The sequence below is a fragment of the Lissotriton vulgaris genome, chromosome 8 (genome assembly GCF_964263255.1).
Source record: "Lissotriton vulgaris chromosome 8, aLisVul1.2, whole genome shotgun sequence".
NCBI classification, from domain to species: Eukaryota; Metazoa; Chordata; class Amphibia; order Caudata; family Salamandridae; genus Lissotriton; species Lissotriton vulgaris.
The window spans coordinates 533,714,352-533,732,483 of NC_141696.1; the positions used below are offsets into that span (position 1 = coordinate 533,714,352).

At 48.4% G+C, this 18,132-nt stretch overlaps 1 protein-coding gene across 3 annotated transcripts in view; it reads right to left on the reverse strand.

Annotated features, from left to right (window-relative positions):
• PHKA2 (phosphorylase kinase regulatory subunit alpha 2) overlaps nucleotides 1–18,132 on the reverse strand; it is an 852,423-nt gene that overhangs the window by 160,366 nt on the left and 673,925 nt on the right. For all 3 annotated transcript variants that reach the window (XM_086934344.1, XM_086934343.1, XM_086934345.1), the window contains one exon: nucleotides 10,531–10,687. In XM_086934344.1, coding sequence (XP_086790470.1) covers nucleotides 10,531–10,687 — 157 coding nt within the window. The remainder of the gene's footprint in view (nucleotides 1–10,530; nucleotides 10,688–18,132) is intronic.

Here is an 18,132-nt window from a genome sequence, read left to right on the forward strand (position 1 = left end):
ACCAAACAGGCGAGTACCATCAAAGGGCATGTCCATAAGAGAACTTTGTGCATCCCCTGAAAAACCAGTGGACCGCAAGGTGGCGTGGCGACGGAGGGCCACTGTTGTGGAAATCACCCTACCTAGTGAGTCTGAGGTGTCCAGTCCACACCTGACGGCGAACTTTGCTGCATCTTTCCCCTCAGCACCAGCTTGGGAAAGCACTGTCCGAACCTCCTACGGACACTGAGGCAGCACCTGCGCAACCGTGTCCCACACAGCATGGGAATAGAGGCCCAAGAGGCATGTGGCGCTCACCGACGCAGCCCTAAGCTGGCAGATGAAAACAGTTACTTGCTGAACTGTTCCAGCGTCTTGGATTCCTTATCCGGCGGAGCGGTAGGGAGGAGCGATTATGATGGCTCAACGATCGGACCCTCGATCGACAGCTGGACCTCGAACGACGCAGAGACGACTGCCGGGCCTCCAGCAGCTTATGGGGCCGCTCAATTAAGGCCTTCGGAGCCATGGCCAGACGGTGAGAACATGACCGGGAGTCATGGTCTCGCTCCAGACAGTAGAGACAGACGCCATGGGGGTCGGCCACCCACATCGTACGGCAACAGGACCCGCAGGATTTAAACCCAGGCACCACTACGTGGCACGCCAGCGACGGACGTGGAGCTGCACAACACCACCTTCCGACGCGCAGGGGTACTGTTGACGAAAACTTTCCTGATCCAGTCTGACGCCTGGGGATATTCTAAGGTAAGGAATCTATCACGAATGTGCCTCTTTCAGAAAAGCCCTTCACATTCATCCCATCATTCATAGCCACTCATGAGTTTATTGTTGACATATTTGTTTAGCAAAATTGAATCACAGGTTGTGAATGAGATTTTTTGAACTCACAAAAACATTAGTTTTGTCTTTTGTAAACTGGAGAGGACAAACATGCATTACTATCACAGAAAACAGTGTAGATACAGCATGGGTAACAGCAATTCAGGCTCAAAATTCACAGACACACACAAAGGCACACACATATAAACACAGACACACATAAAGTACAGTACAGACAGAAACAATGAATGAAGGTTCGTTCGCACATACAGAACAGTTGGTACATGTGTAAAAGAAAACCAATGTTCCCCTCACTCACAGAACAGCTGCTACAGAGGCAGAAGAAGAATATGCTACCCTCACTCACAAACATTGAATGGTTATGGCAAGGCCAACAGCAATGCACAATGACCTCACACAAAGACAGCAGTATCATATTGCTGGAATCAGGGCAGTAACCTGGTGCCCATAGAGTACCCTTCGCTAAAAGAGATTTTAGCTGTGAGGAACTTTTAATTCTGCAACTTGTGGTCATCTTAAAGCAGGTCTTTTTTATGAGTAGTGGTCTTCAAATTATTTTCCTCCTTGTTTCTTCTAATATGATTCTGTGGAGGGTGGCTTGCTTATAAAATATAATTGGTAGGACTTGTGACAGGAAACAAACCTACAGCCAAATAGTTACTATCTGAAAAACTTAATGTGAGGATCAATAGTTTTAGAGTTTGAGATTCATGCTAATCCCATTGACCATCATTTATAGTATGTACAAGTACTACCCACCCTAGCAGGCAGTTCATTTTCTTTTCTGTGTGGTCTTCGGCAGTGAAAAATAGCAAATCTTAGGCATTCCACCAGCATGCCATGTCTCAAGCACCTGATATTTTTCTCAGATTATTATGAGCATTGATTCTCAATCACTTTTTTTTTATCATCAATCTTGTGTAATTTCTAGCCATTATGAAGTAATCACCCAAAATCAAATATTGAGCTGTGGGGGGTAGTATCAGTAACTTTAAATGCCATGAGGTGGGGCCTGAATTTCATCAATTCTCAGTAAAGTGGTGAAACTTTTAGAATCTAATAGTAGAAGTGCTACCATTTTCATGACTAATTAATGCAATCCCTGGATGATTCTCCATGGGTGCAGAGAAGTTTGAGGAAATATTCTCCTTTGCTCAAGTTAAAAAAGCTCTCAGGTACCCAGATCTGTAGCCCAAGAATAGTGTACATTTAACAAATGCTGCACAACAACATCCACGTCGTGCAACATACAAGACTGGGTCCAGCACATAAGGCCTCTGTCACAACTTCCAGCAAACCTCAAGTGAATTTCAAAGAAATATTTTTACATTTCAATTTGAAAGGGTAGGTGGAGCTTGCCTAGCTTGAAGATGGCCATTTGAACGGGTGGTTCCTTCAACTGCATTTAAAATACTTCAGTTATGATGGCGGCAGGGGAGGTAACAATGCTGAAAGTAGTGGGAAGCTGGTGTTGTTGACTTTAGTGGTCCGGGGACATGTGAAGCTGGGAAATCCAGACTGGGCTGAGAGAACATGTGCACAAAATGGCAGCCCGAAGATTCAGGGACTAAGAGGCGCATGGATCAGAGCGAGCACCCACGAGAATTCCTGCCTGAGGTATGGGTTTCTGAGAGTATGGACGACTGGAGCCAAATAAGTTGAAGAGAATTGGTGAAGCAGCCTTGCAAGGAGCAGCACCGGAACACGGACAGCAGTGATCCTATATAACACAAATGAGATTGTTCAATGGAACAATAAACGCTGATTAACCTCTTTCCCCCAGAGAACTGTTCAGGTGAGTGCTGTGTACTGTGTGTCTCTTTACTGGCAACAGCGCCCTGTATGCACAGAAACAATAAGCAAATACTGGGACCTTTAAGCTGCCAATATCCACTCTAGGTGCAACATTGGGTGAGAAAAGTCAGGGAAACCTTAGGGTTTACAACCTAAAGAGGCATATGGAACTGCAGGTCAGTCAGCAGCTTGCTTGAAATGGAACTGGACCCAGGCTGATGGGACACAGGATGAGGGCACTGGGGCTGAAACACACAGTGATGTGAATGGGACAGTGAGACAGATACCACTCCCACCATTATGATCTCACAAAAGAACCTCTGGTGTGTGCTGTTGGGGACGCGGAGTGCTCATCGTGATGATCTCACACCCACCTGGTGGTGACATGATCAAGATGAGAAAAACAGATAAATCACAACCCATATTGACGTTTGATCCCCAGAAAATCCACATGTTAGAAGAGAGCATGGGGGCACCTCAGAGAAGATAGATTTGAAGATATCTTAACCTTGATAAAAGGCATGCGTCACAGCCTGCCAACCATAAAGTGTAAAATAGGTGCTCTAACATATAGGATGGACAGGATGTCTGAGATGGACACGCACACAACTAGGCTGGACTTGGTTGAGCCACGTGACTCAGAAGTCGGAGACGAAACTGCAGCATAGAAAGCAAATCGATCTAAGAAGCAACACTTGAAATTGTCCAGGCCAAAAATAATGATCTAGAGTGTGTTCGTCGCACAATAATCTCCGTATTATGGGTGTTCCTGAAACAACAGACATAGAAAACGTGGAGCAATTTGTGACAAAACTATTACCTGACTTTCTAGGAAAGTTGAGTTTTCTGGAGTCTTCATATTGGAACATGCCCATCGATCCTTGGTGCCAAAACCAATACCAAGATCCAACATCTCATAATAGCCAGAATACTAAATTATATTGACATTGATGCAGCTTTGAGGCAAGCCAGGGAATTAAAGAAATTACAACATGCTGGGATAGAGATATCACAGTACTGTGACTTTATACTGCACTGAGGACATTACTTCCGACTAAAATTAAGCGACAAGAAATGAACAATGAGTACAGCATGATATGGCCTGCCTGGCTCAGAATGGTAATTGAAGGCAAGCACTGTGTTATCAATGACTCACAGGTGGTGCTGAACGAGATCAAGAACCAAAATACAACTCAGGAATGACTGCTGATACAAGGGAGACAAACTCTGGGTCATCTGGTCTTGAGGAAACTGACTAAATGTGCATCAATGTCTGCCTGTACACAATGTACTGCTGGGGTGCTTACATTGTACACAAAAGATAATAATGTTACATTGATCAAGAACTCTTGAGCGAATAATGATCAGAGGCGCTCAGTGCTTCGCTACTTACTACACTACCCTATATTCAGCACGGGCGCGAGCTCCTCCAGCCAGAATGTTTCCCCCTTCAGTGTCTTAGTGAGTCTGAGGCGGCGGATCTGGATCTTCCGCTTACCCCGAGGAGGTGGCTGATGCCATCTCCCCCGTGGCGGCTGGTAAGACGCCGGGTCCGGACGGGCTCCCTCAAGTATTCTACTCGGCCTACTGGGATACCTTGGTGCGCACCTCTCATTGAGATGTACAATGAAGCAGTGAAATGTGGCTCCTTCCGCCCTGAGACGGACCTGGCTACCATTGTAGTGATCCCAAAGTCTCAACCCCCCTCGAGCTGCTGTTCGGACTATCGTCCCATCTCGTTCATCAATACCGAACTTAAGATCTTTGCCTCCATCCTGGCCAACTGCATAAGACCCCATCCAGCCACCCTGGTTCATCCGGACCAATGTGGCTTCATGCCTCTCCGCGGCACTAGACACTGCCTCAGACGCCTTCATCTCGCTCTTGCAAACCAGCACTTGCTCTCCCCATACTTGTCTCTCCTGCTTGTAGATTTCGAGAAGTCGTTTGATTCGGTCGACTGGGGCTACTTGGAGGCTGTCTTGGAGCAGATGGGCTTTGGTGCTCCCTTCCACAAGCTGGTGAGGATGCTGTACCATCGGCCCTGGGCGCAGGTCTTAGTCAACGGAGCTCTAGACCACCCTTTCCCCATTCACCGTGGTACGCGGCAGGGATGTCCCCTCTCCCCGATCCTCTTTGCCCTGGCAATGGAACCCCTTGCCTGCCTTATTCGCAGCGACCACTCCCTCACGGGCTGGCGGTGGCCCGGCTTTGAAGGAGACAAAATCGCGCTCTATGCGGATGATGTCCTGCTTTTTTTGGCAGACCCAACCCAGTCGGGACTTTGATGCCTCCGAGCGCTTGGCCTCTTTGAATGTACCTCTGGCTTGCGGCTCAACCCGGCTAAGTCCATTCTGGTCCCCCTGCACATGTCGCAGGAGTGCTTTTATTTTCAGCCGACGAATCCCCTTCTACGGCAGTCCTTCAAGTACTTAGTGATCTGGGTGGCCCTTCTCCCCGAACTTGCATTGTCACTAAACGTCACCCCGCTGGTCAAACGGGTCCGTGCGGACCTCTCGAGATGGTTTGCTCTGCCCCTAAACCCTTTGGGAAGGATAGCCCTCTTCAAAATGATGATTATACCTCATTTTCTCTACATGCTCCTAAACACGCACCTCTTGTTCGCCAGGTCTTGGTTCCGGGAGATAGCCTGCTCATGAGGTTTTTATCGGGGGGCGGGAAGAGGCCCAGGTTGGCCATGGCCCATTGTCAAAGTCCACCTTTCGACGGTGGTCTTGGTCTGACAAGCCTTTATTTGTATTATTTACAACCCGACTCCTCACGCTGCATGACTGGTTCAACGGCGGATGGTCTGACCCGGCGTATCACCTGGAATTGCGCACCCTGGGCTTCGCCTCCTTTCAGGGGATGCTATATGGTGCAGCTCTCCCTCGGAATCTCCCCGAGGTTACCCATGGAGTGTTCCTAGCTTGGCGGGCCTCATTGCGCCACACCCGCTGGTCAGGCAGGCTGACTCAGTATACCCCCCTGTGGTGCGGCACCCGGCACGAAGAGGTGGCTTTCTTAGCAGGGTTCTGGCAGTGGAATCTCATTGGGATATCCCTGTTGGGCGATGTCTGGAGCGGTACCCATTTGCGCTCCTTTCAAGACCTGCAGGCCACGTACTCTCTCCACTCCTCCCAATTTTTCCGCTATCCGCAGTTGCTCCATGCCTTCCGCTCATACATCCCGGACGGTACTTCCTTGCCGGAATACAGTCTGCCGGAAGCTTAGATTATGACCGGTGACTTGGGGAAAGGAAGGGATTTCCAGAATATACTGTTCACTTACCAATAATACCCCCAACTCACTCTCTCAACTCCACGAAAAGTAGGAGGGCTGGCTTGGGGCTCTGGAGGATTCGACTGGATGGATGCCTTGATGGGCCCTAAAACTATCACGGTCTCCGCACGGCTTTGGTTGGTCCAAGTCTACTTCCTGCATGCTGCCTATCTTACCCTGCTGCGCCTTCACAGCATGGGGCTCCGATTGGATGCCCTTTGCCCCCATTGCTCCCAGCCCCGTGCAGACTTCTACCACATGGTGTGGCTCTGCCCTGCGATACAGAGGTACTGGGAGTCTTTAATAGGAGAATTGATGAAGGTCTTGGGCTGGGTGGTTCCTCTGGCTCCTGCACGGGTTCTTTTGAGCATCACTGATGGATTGGATGGTAGCAGGGCCATAAAACCTTTTCTGAACACGGCCTTGGTGGTAGCAAAGAGAGATATCGCTGCCCATTGGCTGACTGCTACCGCACCAACATTGGCGCGTTGGCGCAGGGGGTGGACTGGTGTGCCGCCTAGGAGCGGACTCTTTATGTTGCATGGGGTTGCCCCGAGAAATTTCACCGAATGTGGGGGAAGTGGGTGGGAGTGATAGAGAGTTAAGATGGGCTGATTTGATCTACAGATTGCCTCTGGATATGTTGACCTTAGGTTTGCATGTACGTCACTTTTCGTGTTGTTGTGGAATGTGCTTACCCTGGACTAATCTAATGCGATGTAGTTCTGAATGGTGCTGTTTGCTTGGTTACATTGAAAACTCAATAAAATTGCTTATCAGAAAAAATGTATCAGAGACACAGACACATAAAGCAATAAGAGTAATCTATGCATTTGATTGTTCTATGCTGAAATGTCATTGATAGCTGTCCAACATTAGTTTAAAGTAAGTATGATGTGTGCTCTCAGACGCTGGTATGGGTCAGGTTTGTGTCAATAATTTTAACAGGCTATGTATGTTTCCCTGGACTGGCCCACCACTAACCTGACATGTGGTCCCAGCTACACAAGCGCTGGCGTTGAACCTTACGTGCACTGCCCTTGTGTGTGCCCCACCATGGTTCAAAGCGAGAGGGAATGGGTGGACGGGAAGGAGGCAAAGGATCACTGCAAGATGGGGACAGCGGTTTGTTGGAAAAGTTTGGGGGATGCCTACTGACAGTTCTTTATATGTGTGGAATATACTGGGCAGCTTTAACTGATTGGAGCAGGCAGCAATGTGCTCACCAAGCATACAGAATAGTGCAGTAATGCGATTATGGTACATAGCATTGGCACAGTCCAGTCTACTTAACGACTTCTCACATAGAATGTACGAGGCCTTAACAACCATAGAAAGGTGAGAAAAGGAGCAGACTACATTAAGATTCACGCAGTGGAAATTACTTTCCTACAGGAAATACAAACGGCCCCAATTACCACACTGAACACTTGACAAAAATTGAAAGGGAAATGCTATGGCGCAGCTTTTAGCACGCATGCCAGAGGTGTCTTGATATGGATATGGCTGGCATGTGGAATGATCTACATATATAGTAGTGCATTACCAATGCCATATGAAAATATAGGGCAAGGGGACCTGAACTGTGCATTAGACCCGGGTTGTGACTGATCTGCAGGCCCCCATAGGTTACCTTTAGCTACGACACGCATACTATTGGAAATAATGCAACAGGAGGGGTTGGAGGACCCCTGGAAATAGCGTCACCCTGACTGTGCAGAGTATGTATATTATTCTGCGGTGCACAACATGCACTCATGCATAGGTTATCGGTTAGTATTTAGAGACATTGTGCCAAGGGACCAGGCATGGGAGAAAGTAGAATGCACACGCTCAGATAATTCCATTGTGTCCCTAGACTTTGCACTACCTAGCACACGACACACAAGTTTCAGCAAGTGATTCTTGTCTAATTCCCTTCTCTGTTTCATTTTTTTGAGTGAAACTAGTCCCTGCCATGGTGAAATGCTTCAACACAATATAGGGTCTATATTAAGCTTTCAGACAACCTGGGAGGCCTTTACGGTCTACATCCTAGGGGTGTGCATTTCCAAGTAAGCATGAGTATTACAATCAATACAAGGCAATTTGTCTAGACCAGTGGTTGACCTAGCTCGACTAGAAAGACAGCATGAAATATGATGTGACGAATGTCCACTGGGGGTCATACAAATGAACTTTGTCAGAATACCAAGAAATGGCACATATGGAGATTAGGTAAATGGGGAAATATGCAGTTGCCATAAAATTTGGAAAGGCCAGGCACTCCCTTGGTACCCATAATGTGCCCCAAGCAGAAGAAGTGATCACCAGAGTGTGCTTAGACACTGGTGGATATTATTATACAAAACAAAAAACATAGCTGACAGATTCAGACAATATTATACAGATCCATATACCTCCTGCACGTGCTTCACTACATAACAAAAAAAAGAATATTTACCTTACCATCACCTGGCTGGAGTGGTAAAGTACCGGGCACAGACGGATTAAACGTTACCTTTTAGAAATAATTTTTACTAGAACTGACCCCACATTTAATAACATTATTTGGAGAGTTGTTACAGAATGGTTGCTTACCACCTACAATGACGAAAGATAAATAGTCACAATATTAAAGCCTGGTAAGCCGGCAGACTTGTGCTTATCATATTGACCCTTGTCATTACTAAATACAGACACCGAAATATTCACAAAATTATTGGCAGATCGGATTAGCACAATGATGATGGGCCTAATTTTGCTGGAGCAGGCTGGTTTGATACCCGGGAGATCCACTGTGCTCAGTCTCGAAACATTCTTTGGCGCAGTCTCCCAATCAGACTCACAGGACGGAGCAGTGGGAATTCATGTTCTCTGTTTTGGCTAAGAGTGGGGTAGGAAATATTTATCTAAAATGAGTGCGTCTTCTCTGCACTCATCCGGTGGCCTGTGTCCAAGTTAATGGTGCAATAACAGAACCCATACTAGTCGGGAGGGGTACATGACATGGTTGCCCTCTTTTCTCATTGCTTTCAGCTCTAGTAGCGGAGCGACTCACAGACATGTTAAGAGTATAACACACAGATAGAGGCTTAAAATTCCCTAGGGACATATTCATACTGTCTACAAAGGTGGACTGTATGTCCTGGACCCATTGTCTCACTATGGTAGTAACTGAGATAGTACAATTATAATATAACATGGCACAACGTTAGTTTGCTCGTTACTGGTAGCGGGCCTCCCTCACTTACCACATTTGTGGCTGGGGAGGGATGTAGCAGGGCTGCAGACAGTATGTGGCACACTGTTTACCCCTCTCCACAAAAATACAACATTGTCGACCAAATTAGCGGTAAAAGATGAAAGTTCAATGGTGTACATGGCTACCAGTATATCTGGAGAGAGTTGTTCTGGAACAGTTACAACGGCTACAAATGAACACATCAGGAAATGTATTAATTGCCACCAGCTAGATAACTCTTAACTTGTTAAAAGAGCAAGGATAATGTCACAACTTTGGACATTTTTATTTATTACAGGACCTTGGAAGTACGCTGGGTAATGCACTGACAGAGCCTTCCTCACTTAACATTCTTATGTCCATAATCCAAAATGCTACCCGTAAGGGCATCATATCTTGGTTATGTGCACTCACAACTCACACACCACTACAAACACAAAAAAGCACCCGGGAATGGGCAACTGATTTAAAACAACACATTACAGACAAACAATGGCTATAATGCTACTCGTCAATTAAAACATATCACTACACGAAAGACACAGGCTGATTAATTTCAAATTTGTGAAGAGATATTTTTACACCCCAATTAAATTGCATAGGTCTGCTTTTATAGATAATCCCACCTGTGAAAGATGTAAGGATATGAAAGCAGACTATATACATAGCATGGGAATTCCCAGACATAAAGGCTTACTGGGACAAGATATTTACTGACATAATCCAAGTAATAGGGGTCCCGGTAACATGCAATCTGCTAAAGGCTTTCCCAGGATATGTAAAGGACATACAAGTCATTGTTAGAAAGTTCACTGCATTGACCATATTCTTAGCTAAGTGGCGTGTGGCGATGAGGTGGGTGAAGGGGCCAATGCCAACAATAAGAGAATAGCACAAGAACCTGGTACACTGTAATGAAGCAAATGAGAATCACAGTCTGCTGATGCATCCCACGCCCAGACCACAAAACAGATGGGGACCATATGAGGCATATGTAGCTCAATGCACTGCAGAAAAGATTGACGGCGCTGGTACACCAGACTGTGTGACTAACACTCCCATGTGTAAACACACTGTGTGGATGGAGGATGGTAGTAAATAGTTCATGTTCTGTGGCATGTCTGACCCCTCATTATTTGCTGAAATGTTGCATGTCAACTGCACTGTAATGCATTTCTTACAGTACAAAAACTGGAAATACTGACGCTGTACCTGTATTTAATTCATAATGCAGCCGTATCATCACTTGTGATGTTTACAAAGGAAATTTATAAAATAAAATGTTTAAAAAACTATTTGAAAACAGATTTTCCAAATGCTATCTTATTTAGACATTTATCTAGTGAGTACTTAGTTTATAGGACTACATAAAGTTTTAAATAATGTACCTCTGCAAGTACTTCCACCCTTTTCTTCAAAATGCCAGAGATGTAACGGATCAGGCCCCATTCCCTGTTCAGGCCGGCCTTACTGTAGAGTTCACTGAGGAGACTGTGTACTGGGATTCCATACTGTCCGGAGAGATTGGTGTCCCAGTCAGGGCCACTGTGGTCAAGAAATGATAAATAAAAACATATTTTGTATTGTAAGTAATAACAATTTGTTGCTGCAATATTTAATATACATAATGCAGACATTTTAGACAATATAGAAGACATTGACATCAGATGCCGTTTTGCATTTTTTTAAAAACAATTTCAAAAACTCATGTGTACTCCAGGACAATCTAATCAGCACATACCCTTAAACTGACACACTCATCGTTTCCACCAAGTGTTGATAAAATTGACACCACACATACAACCAACAAGTCATAACTAGAATGGTTGCCAAAATGTGGTGCTGAATAATTAGGATTGAGTAATCCCATGGCAGTGATCACTCTCCTAACCAATTCCCCAGACAAATAGGCAACATTCATGCCCCTTTCATATGTCTACAATAAAAAGGCCTTAATAAACGCAAGTCTTGCATTGTTTCTCAACTGTTACTTTTTTGAAACATGGCGCTCACCCTTATTCTGTAAACTGTCTACTTTTATACTCAAGGCAACCTAGCCCATGCAATTTTACTATAAATGTGTCACTGTGGTGCTCTAAGGTCAGACAAAAGCACGTAAATATCCTATAGCTTGAACACTACTTGTTACCACAATAGTCATCCATTTGGGGCCATGCGCTTTAAAAGCTTAACTCACCCCGCCGCTTCCACTTCTGATACAGAGCTAGGTGTGTCCGATAGGGCACAGAGCTTTACAATGGATGGCTGATTCCAGATGCATCCACACCAGCGCATCCTTAAAGAGCGCAGTCCATGCCACACAATTCCCTTAAAGTGCCCTGAAAGAAGTTTGTTCTCTGGTTAAAGGCATAACTATACTCAGAACAAAAGTTGGATCTTCCAGAGGAACAACAACCGCCTCTATCCTCATTGCCAGCTTGTAGACCTCTACACCTACCACGCTGCTGCGAACGCGCTGGACTAGCGCTGTGCATTTTTAACTTCCCTGCGTTTTTCTATTTGTGTTACTGCTTTGTTTCACTTACCCTTGCTTTTAGATTTGTCTGTCTCCAGCCTGCGCCCCCTCCCCTCACTGCATTTAAAAAGTGCACCTCTGTGCCTAAAAGCACCACCACTTTGGTGGGTCCGGGTCCTGGGCATCCACTTCGGGCGCCATCTTGGTTTGGGGATTGGGATTCGGCGGCGGCCGCCATCTTTAAGCGGACTCGCGCGCCAAGGGCTCACTGGAGAGTCTACTTAAGGCGGTCTTTGTTCTGGAGGTGGTCCTCTACACCTACCACGCTGCTGCGAGCGCGCTGGACTAGCGCAGTGCATTTTTAACTTCCCTGCGTTTTTCTATTTGTGTTACTGCTTTGTTTCACTTACCCTTGCTTTTAGATTTGGCTGTCTCCAGCCTGCGCCCCCTCCCCTCACTGCATTTAAAAAGTGCACCTCTGTGCCTAAAAGCACCACCACTTTGGTGGGTCCGGGTCCTGGGCATCCACTTCGGGCGCCATCTTGGTTTGGGGATTGGGATTCGGTGGCGGCCGCCATCTTTAAGCGGACTCGCGCGCCAAGGGCTCACTGGAGAGTCTACTTAAGGCGGTCTTTGTTCTGGAGGTGGTCCTCTACACCTACCACGCTGCTGCGAGCGTGCTGGACTAGCGCTGTGCATTTTTAACTTCCCTGCGTTTTTCTATTTGTGTTACTGCTTTGTTTCACTTACCCTTGCTTTTAGATTTGGCTGTCTCCAGCCTGCGCCCCCTCCCCTCACTGCATTTAAAAAGTGCACCTCTGTGCCTAAAAGCACCACCACTTTGGTGGGTCCGGGTCCTGGGCATCCACTTCGGGCGCCATCTTGGTTTGGGGATTGGGATTCGGCGGCGGCCGCCATCTTTAAGCGGACTAGCGCGCCAAGGGCTCACTGGAGAGTCTACTTAAAGTCGCTCCCTCACGCGCAGCGTGACGCGCAGGTTGACGCCTTCGCTTAGCCTGAGTCGTGCCGGAGTCCTGCCCGTCTGCGCCCGTCAGCGTCCCGGAGGCGGCACGGCGGCGTAGGACTCTGGTTTGGCGTGGGCGAGGATGATCCACTATACCTCGGCGGCGCTCCGCGCCATGCGTACTACACCTAGCCAGTGTCGCTCTGTTTTTCCTGGTCGACACAAGGGTAAACGACGCTGCCCGGCCTGCGGTTGGTCGCCCATTGAGGCGCGGCGTTGCGCCCTTAGGACAACTGAGGTGCATGCGAAACATCTCTGTCTGCTACTTAACACAAGGTCGGTAGGAAGACATGCCCAGCACATCTATGATCTTTTGGTCAGGGACAATCCTCTTTGTCTTCTCCTGACCGAAACTTGGTTGGGAGAGGCGTCCAATCCGGATATCTTCACTGCGATCCCTCCTACCTATAACATTTTTCGCCAAGACAGAGTTAAGGGCAGGGGGGGCGGAGTCGCTGTGGTGGTGAGGAAGAACATTTCTTGCTCAGTTCTTCCCGTGAACTCCATCGAGGGCTCTGAATCCCTTGGTTTTACGCTAAGACTGTCTCCAGGCCAAGCGCTTAAGGGTCTGTTGGTCTACAGGCCTCCTGGTCCAGTGGGCTCCTTTTGGGAGGACCTACAGACAGCCATTTCGGAGCTGGCGCTGTCTGCACAGCATTGTTTGCTGGCAGGCGATTTCAATTTTCATCTTGATGTCACGGACGACCCAGACGGGGCTAAATTGCTGGATATTACATCTCCGCTTGGCCTGGCACCGTATGTGTCAGGGCCTACGCATGAGAAAGGGCACACCCTTGATCAAGTGTTCTCCTCTGTCCCAATTGTTGACATTGAAACGTGGCCTGTGCTCTGGTCGGATCATAGGCTGATTGGGTTTTCTGTGTTGGAGAATGGGCGGTCTGACATCTGCGCCCCCACGGTGCCCAGATCGGCCTCGAGAGCGTTACACAGAGTGACGCCTGCTATGTTGGAGCAGGCGCTCTCGGAACATCCCTGTCCCCTCTCGGGGGATCCGGAAAGAGACACGGAGGCCCTGCAGCGATGGCTGACTGAGAGGTTAGATGACCTTGCCCCTAAGGCAACCCCCCGGTCCACGGCGATTCGGCAATCTGCGCCATGGTTTACAGAGGCGCTTCGCATGGCCCGTAGCCAATGTAAGTTTGCTGAGCGGGCCTGGCGCCATCAATATGATGGGGAGGCTAAACTCGTCTATAGGTCGGTGGTGAAGGCTTATCACCGTGATATTCTTGGTGCCAAGCGGGAATACCTTGCCAGGAGGATTGAGTCGTCGGCGAACTCCTGTAAGGAGATCTTCACGATTGTGAAGGAGTTCACGTCTCCCACTTCTTATTCACCCCCGCCTGTATCATCTGATGCGTGGGCGCGGGATCTTGCCACCTTTTTCACCGACAAGATCAAGGCAATTCAGGCCTCCTTCTCGGAGAGCGCGGTGGAGGGTTGCTGTGATCTCGGGGCAGGACTTGGAACATCGGCCATGCCTTTGGCTACCCTGGAGGACTTTCCACCTGTCTCCAGTGACATGTCCCGGACTCTGTTAGCCAGTCTTAAATCTGGCTCCCCACTTGACCCCTGCCCCGCCAAATTTTTGGCTGGGATGGCGGCAGTGGTGAATCCCCTGGTCAACCCGATCCTCAATGCCTCCTTGAGGGAGGGGAGTGTCCCATGCACCTGGAAAAGGGCGATGGTGATCCCCCTCCTGAAAAAGCCTGGTCTTGAGGCCGAGGTTTTGGCCAATTATAGGCCAATTTCACTTCTCCCGGCTTTGGCGAAGATCACTGAGAAACATGTTCATGGCGTCTTGTCGAACTTCCTAGAGTCCAACAATCTGCTCCATCCATCCCAATCCGGTTTCCGTCCGAATTTTAGTACGGAAACGGCGTTGGTGGAGGTCTCTGAGATCATCAGGGAGACCTTGGATGTGGGCGGCAAGGCCATGCTAGTCATGTTGGACCTGTCGGCGGCTTTCGACACCGTCCCCCATGAGGCGCTTCTCGCCAGGCTCTACGACATCGGCCTAAGGGGGACGGTGCTCAGATAGTTTACATCTTTTCTGGAGGGCCGCCGCCAGACGGTCTGGGTTTCCCAGAGCTCCGCCGAGATGCCACCACTGGGAGTTGGGGTTCCACAGGGTTCTGTGTTGAGCCCGACATTGTTCAACATCTTTATGTCCCCCCTGGCGGCTGCGGTTGAGGCTTACGGAGCCCAGATCGTGTCCTACGCCGATGACACGCAACTCCTCTTCACTTGTGGAAAAGATCAGACATTTGATGGGGAGAGAATTCGGGACTGCCTGGACAGGGTCTTCGGCTGGTTCCAGCGGAATAGTCTGAAGGCCAACTCCAGTAAGTCGGAGGTTTTATTCTTCGGCTGTGCCTTCGATCCCGAGTGGCGGCAGTGGTGGCCGGCCGCCATGTGTCCTCCGGCGCAATCCTCCCTGGTTGCCAAGAACCTGGGTGTTAAGCTTGATAACAAACTCTCTCTGAGAACGCATGTCCTTGGCCTGTCCGGCACCTGTTTCGGCATCCTCAGAATGCTCCGCAAGTTCCTTCCTTTATTGTCTGCGGAGCACAGACGGATTACGGTGCAGGCGCTTATCGGATCTAGGCTAGACTATGCCAATGCCCTCTTCCTAGGCCTGCCGGATTACTTGGTTCAGCGCTTGCAGGTGGCACAGAACTCTGCAGCCCGGGCAATCTTTGGTCTGCACAGGCGAGCACGGGCTTCTGGACTGCTGCAGACGCTTCATTGGCTTCCGATTCGGAAGCGGATTGTTTTCAAATCCCTGACTCTGGTGCATAAGGCTCTGTTTGGCTCAGGCGCAGGATATTTGAAGAAAAGATTGGCTTTCTATCGCCCTGCTCGCTCATTGCGTTCGGAATCCCTTTTCACTGCTGTGGTTCCCCGCGTGAGGAAGGCCCGCATTGGGGGGCGCTCTTTCAGCCTCAAGGCCTCCCAGCTGTGGAACTCGCTTCCACTGGCACTCCGTAGCACCCCCAATTTGCTTCAATTCAGGAAGAACTTGAAGACTTGGCTTTTTAATCATTCTGTTTAGGTGGGTTTTTTTCTTTTCTGTCTCTATTGGGTTCTGGTGTTTTTCTTGTTATGTTGATTATACACTGTAGCTGCCTGTGGAAAGCGCCGGGACACTCTTTTAGAGTAGCCGAGCGCTATAAAAATGCACTTTAACATAACATAACATAACGTAGGTCCTTATAGGAAACCTGGCAACATTGATTAGCCAATGTGTGCTTTCTATGAGTCAACATTTTGCACGTGATGGAAAATGATTTATTTTTTTATCAAAACTATTTAGTATCTCCCTGGAAGAGTTCCAAAAAACACAGTTGATGGACAGAATGCAGAAAAATAGTCTTACATTCACCCCAGTACAAAGATCTGGGCCTAAATCCATCGTTTTTTTGCACTCCACACCACCCTAGGTCAGACACTGGCTATATGCAAATCAGCCTTGACCCTTTGCCTCATGGTAACAGTCCAGCCCGAACTACCAAGCCATGTCTTTCCTAGACCGGAATCAAGCATCCAAGGACCGGTTTCTGGCTATCAGCCTTCTTCAGCCTGGATAGCTTGACTCCAGTGATGTGGAGAGCCAGGGACTCACGTCTGAGCATACCCAGCCCACTCGGGGTGAAAATTGCAAAAAAAACAGTTGATGGACAGAATGCAGAACAATGTCTTACATTCACCCCGGTACAAAGATCTGGGCCGAAATCCATCGTTTTTTTGCACTCTACACCACCCTAGGTCAGACACTGGCTATATGCAAATCAGCCTTGACCCTGTGCCTCATGGGAACAGTTCAGCCCGAACTACCAAGCCATGTCTTTCCTAGACCGGAATCAAGCATCCAAGGACCGGTTTCTGGCTATCAGCCTTCTTCAGCCTGGATAGCTTGACTCCAGTGATGTGGAGAGCCTGGGACTCACGTCTGAGCATACCCAGCCCACTCAGGGTGAAAATTTCAAAAAACACAGTTGATGGACAGAATGCAGAACAATGTCTTACATTCACCCCAGTACAAAGATCTGGGCTTAAATCCATCGTTTTTTTGCACTCCACACCACCCTAGGTCAGACACTGGCTATATGCAAATCAGCCTTGACCCTGTGCCTCATGGGAACAGTCCAGCCCGAACTACCAAGCCATGTCTTTCCTAGACCGGAATCAAGCATCCAAGGACCGGTTTCTGGCTATCAGCCTTCTTCAGCCTGGATAGCTTGACTCCAGTGATGTGGAGAGCCTGGGACTCACGTCTGAGCATACCCAGCCCACTCGGGGTGAAAATTGCAAAAAACGCAGTTGATGGACAGAATGCAGAACAATGTCTTACATTCACCCCAGTACAAAGATCTGGGTCTAAATCCATCTTTTTTTTGCACTCCACACCACCCTAGGTCAGACACTGGCTATATGCAAATCAGCCTTGACCCTGTGCCTTATGGGAACAGTCCAGCCCGAACTACCAAGCCATGTCTTTCCTAGACCAGAATCAAGCATCCAAGGACCGGTTTCTGGCTATCAGCCTTCTTCAGCCTGGATAGCTTGACTCCAGTGATGTGGAGAGCCTGGGACTCACGTCTGAGCATACCCAGCCCACTCGAGGTGAAAATTGCAAAAAGCACAGTGGATGGACAGAATGCAGAACAATGTCTTACATTCACCCCAGTATAAAGATCTGGGCCTAAATCCATTGTTTTTTTGCACTCCACGCCACCCTAGGTCAGAAACTGGCTATATGCAAATCAGCCTTGACCCTGTGCCTCATGGGAACAGTCCAGCCCGAACTACCAAGCCATGTCTTTCCTAGACATTGTTCTGCATTCGGTCCATCAACTGTGTTTTTTGCAATTTTCACCCCGAGTGGACTGGGTATGCGCAGTTGTGAGTTCCAGGCTCTCCACATCACTGGAGTCAAGCTATCCAGGCTGAAGAAGGCTGATAGCCAGAAACCGGTCCTTGGATGCTTGATTCCAGTCTAGGAAAGACATGGCTTGGTAGTCCGGGCTGGACTGTTCCCATGAGGCACAGGGTCAAGGCTGATTTGCATATAGCCATTGTCTGACCTAGGGTGGTGTGGAGTGCAAAAAAACGATGGATTTAGGCCCAGATCTTTGTACTGGGGTGAATGCAAGACATTGTTCTGCATTCTGTACATCAACTGTGTTTTTTGCAAATTTCACCCCGAGTGGGCTGGGTATGCTCAGACGTGAGTCCCAGGCTCTCCACATCACTGGAGTCAAGCTATCCAGGCTGAAGAAGGCTGATAGCCAGAAACCGGTCCTTGGATGCTTGATTCCGGTCTAGGAAAGGCATGGCTTGGTAGTTCGGGCTGGACTGTTCCCATGAGGCACAGGGTCAAGGCTGATTTGCATATAGCCATTGTCTGACCTAGGGTGGTGTGGAGTGCACAAAATCGATGGATTTAGGCCCAGATCTTTGTACTGGGGT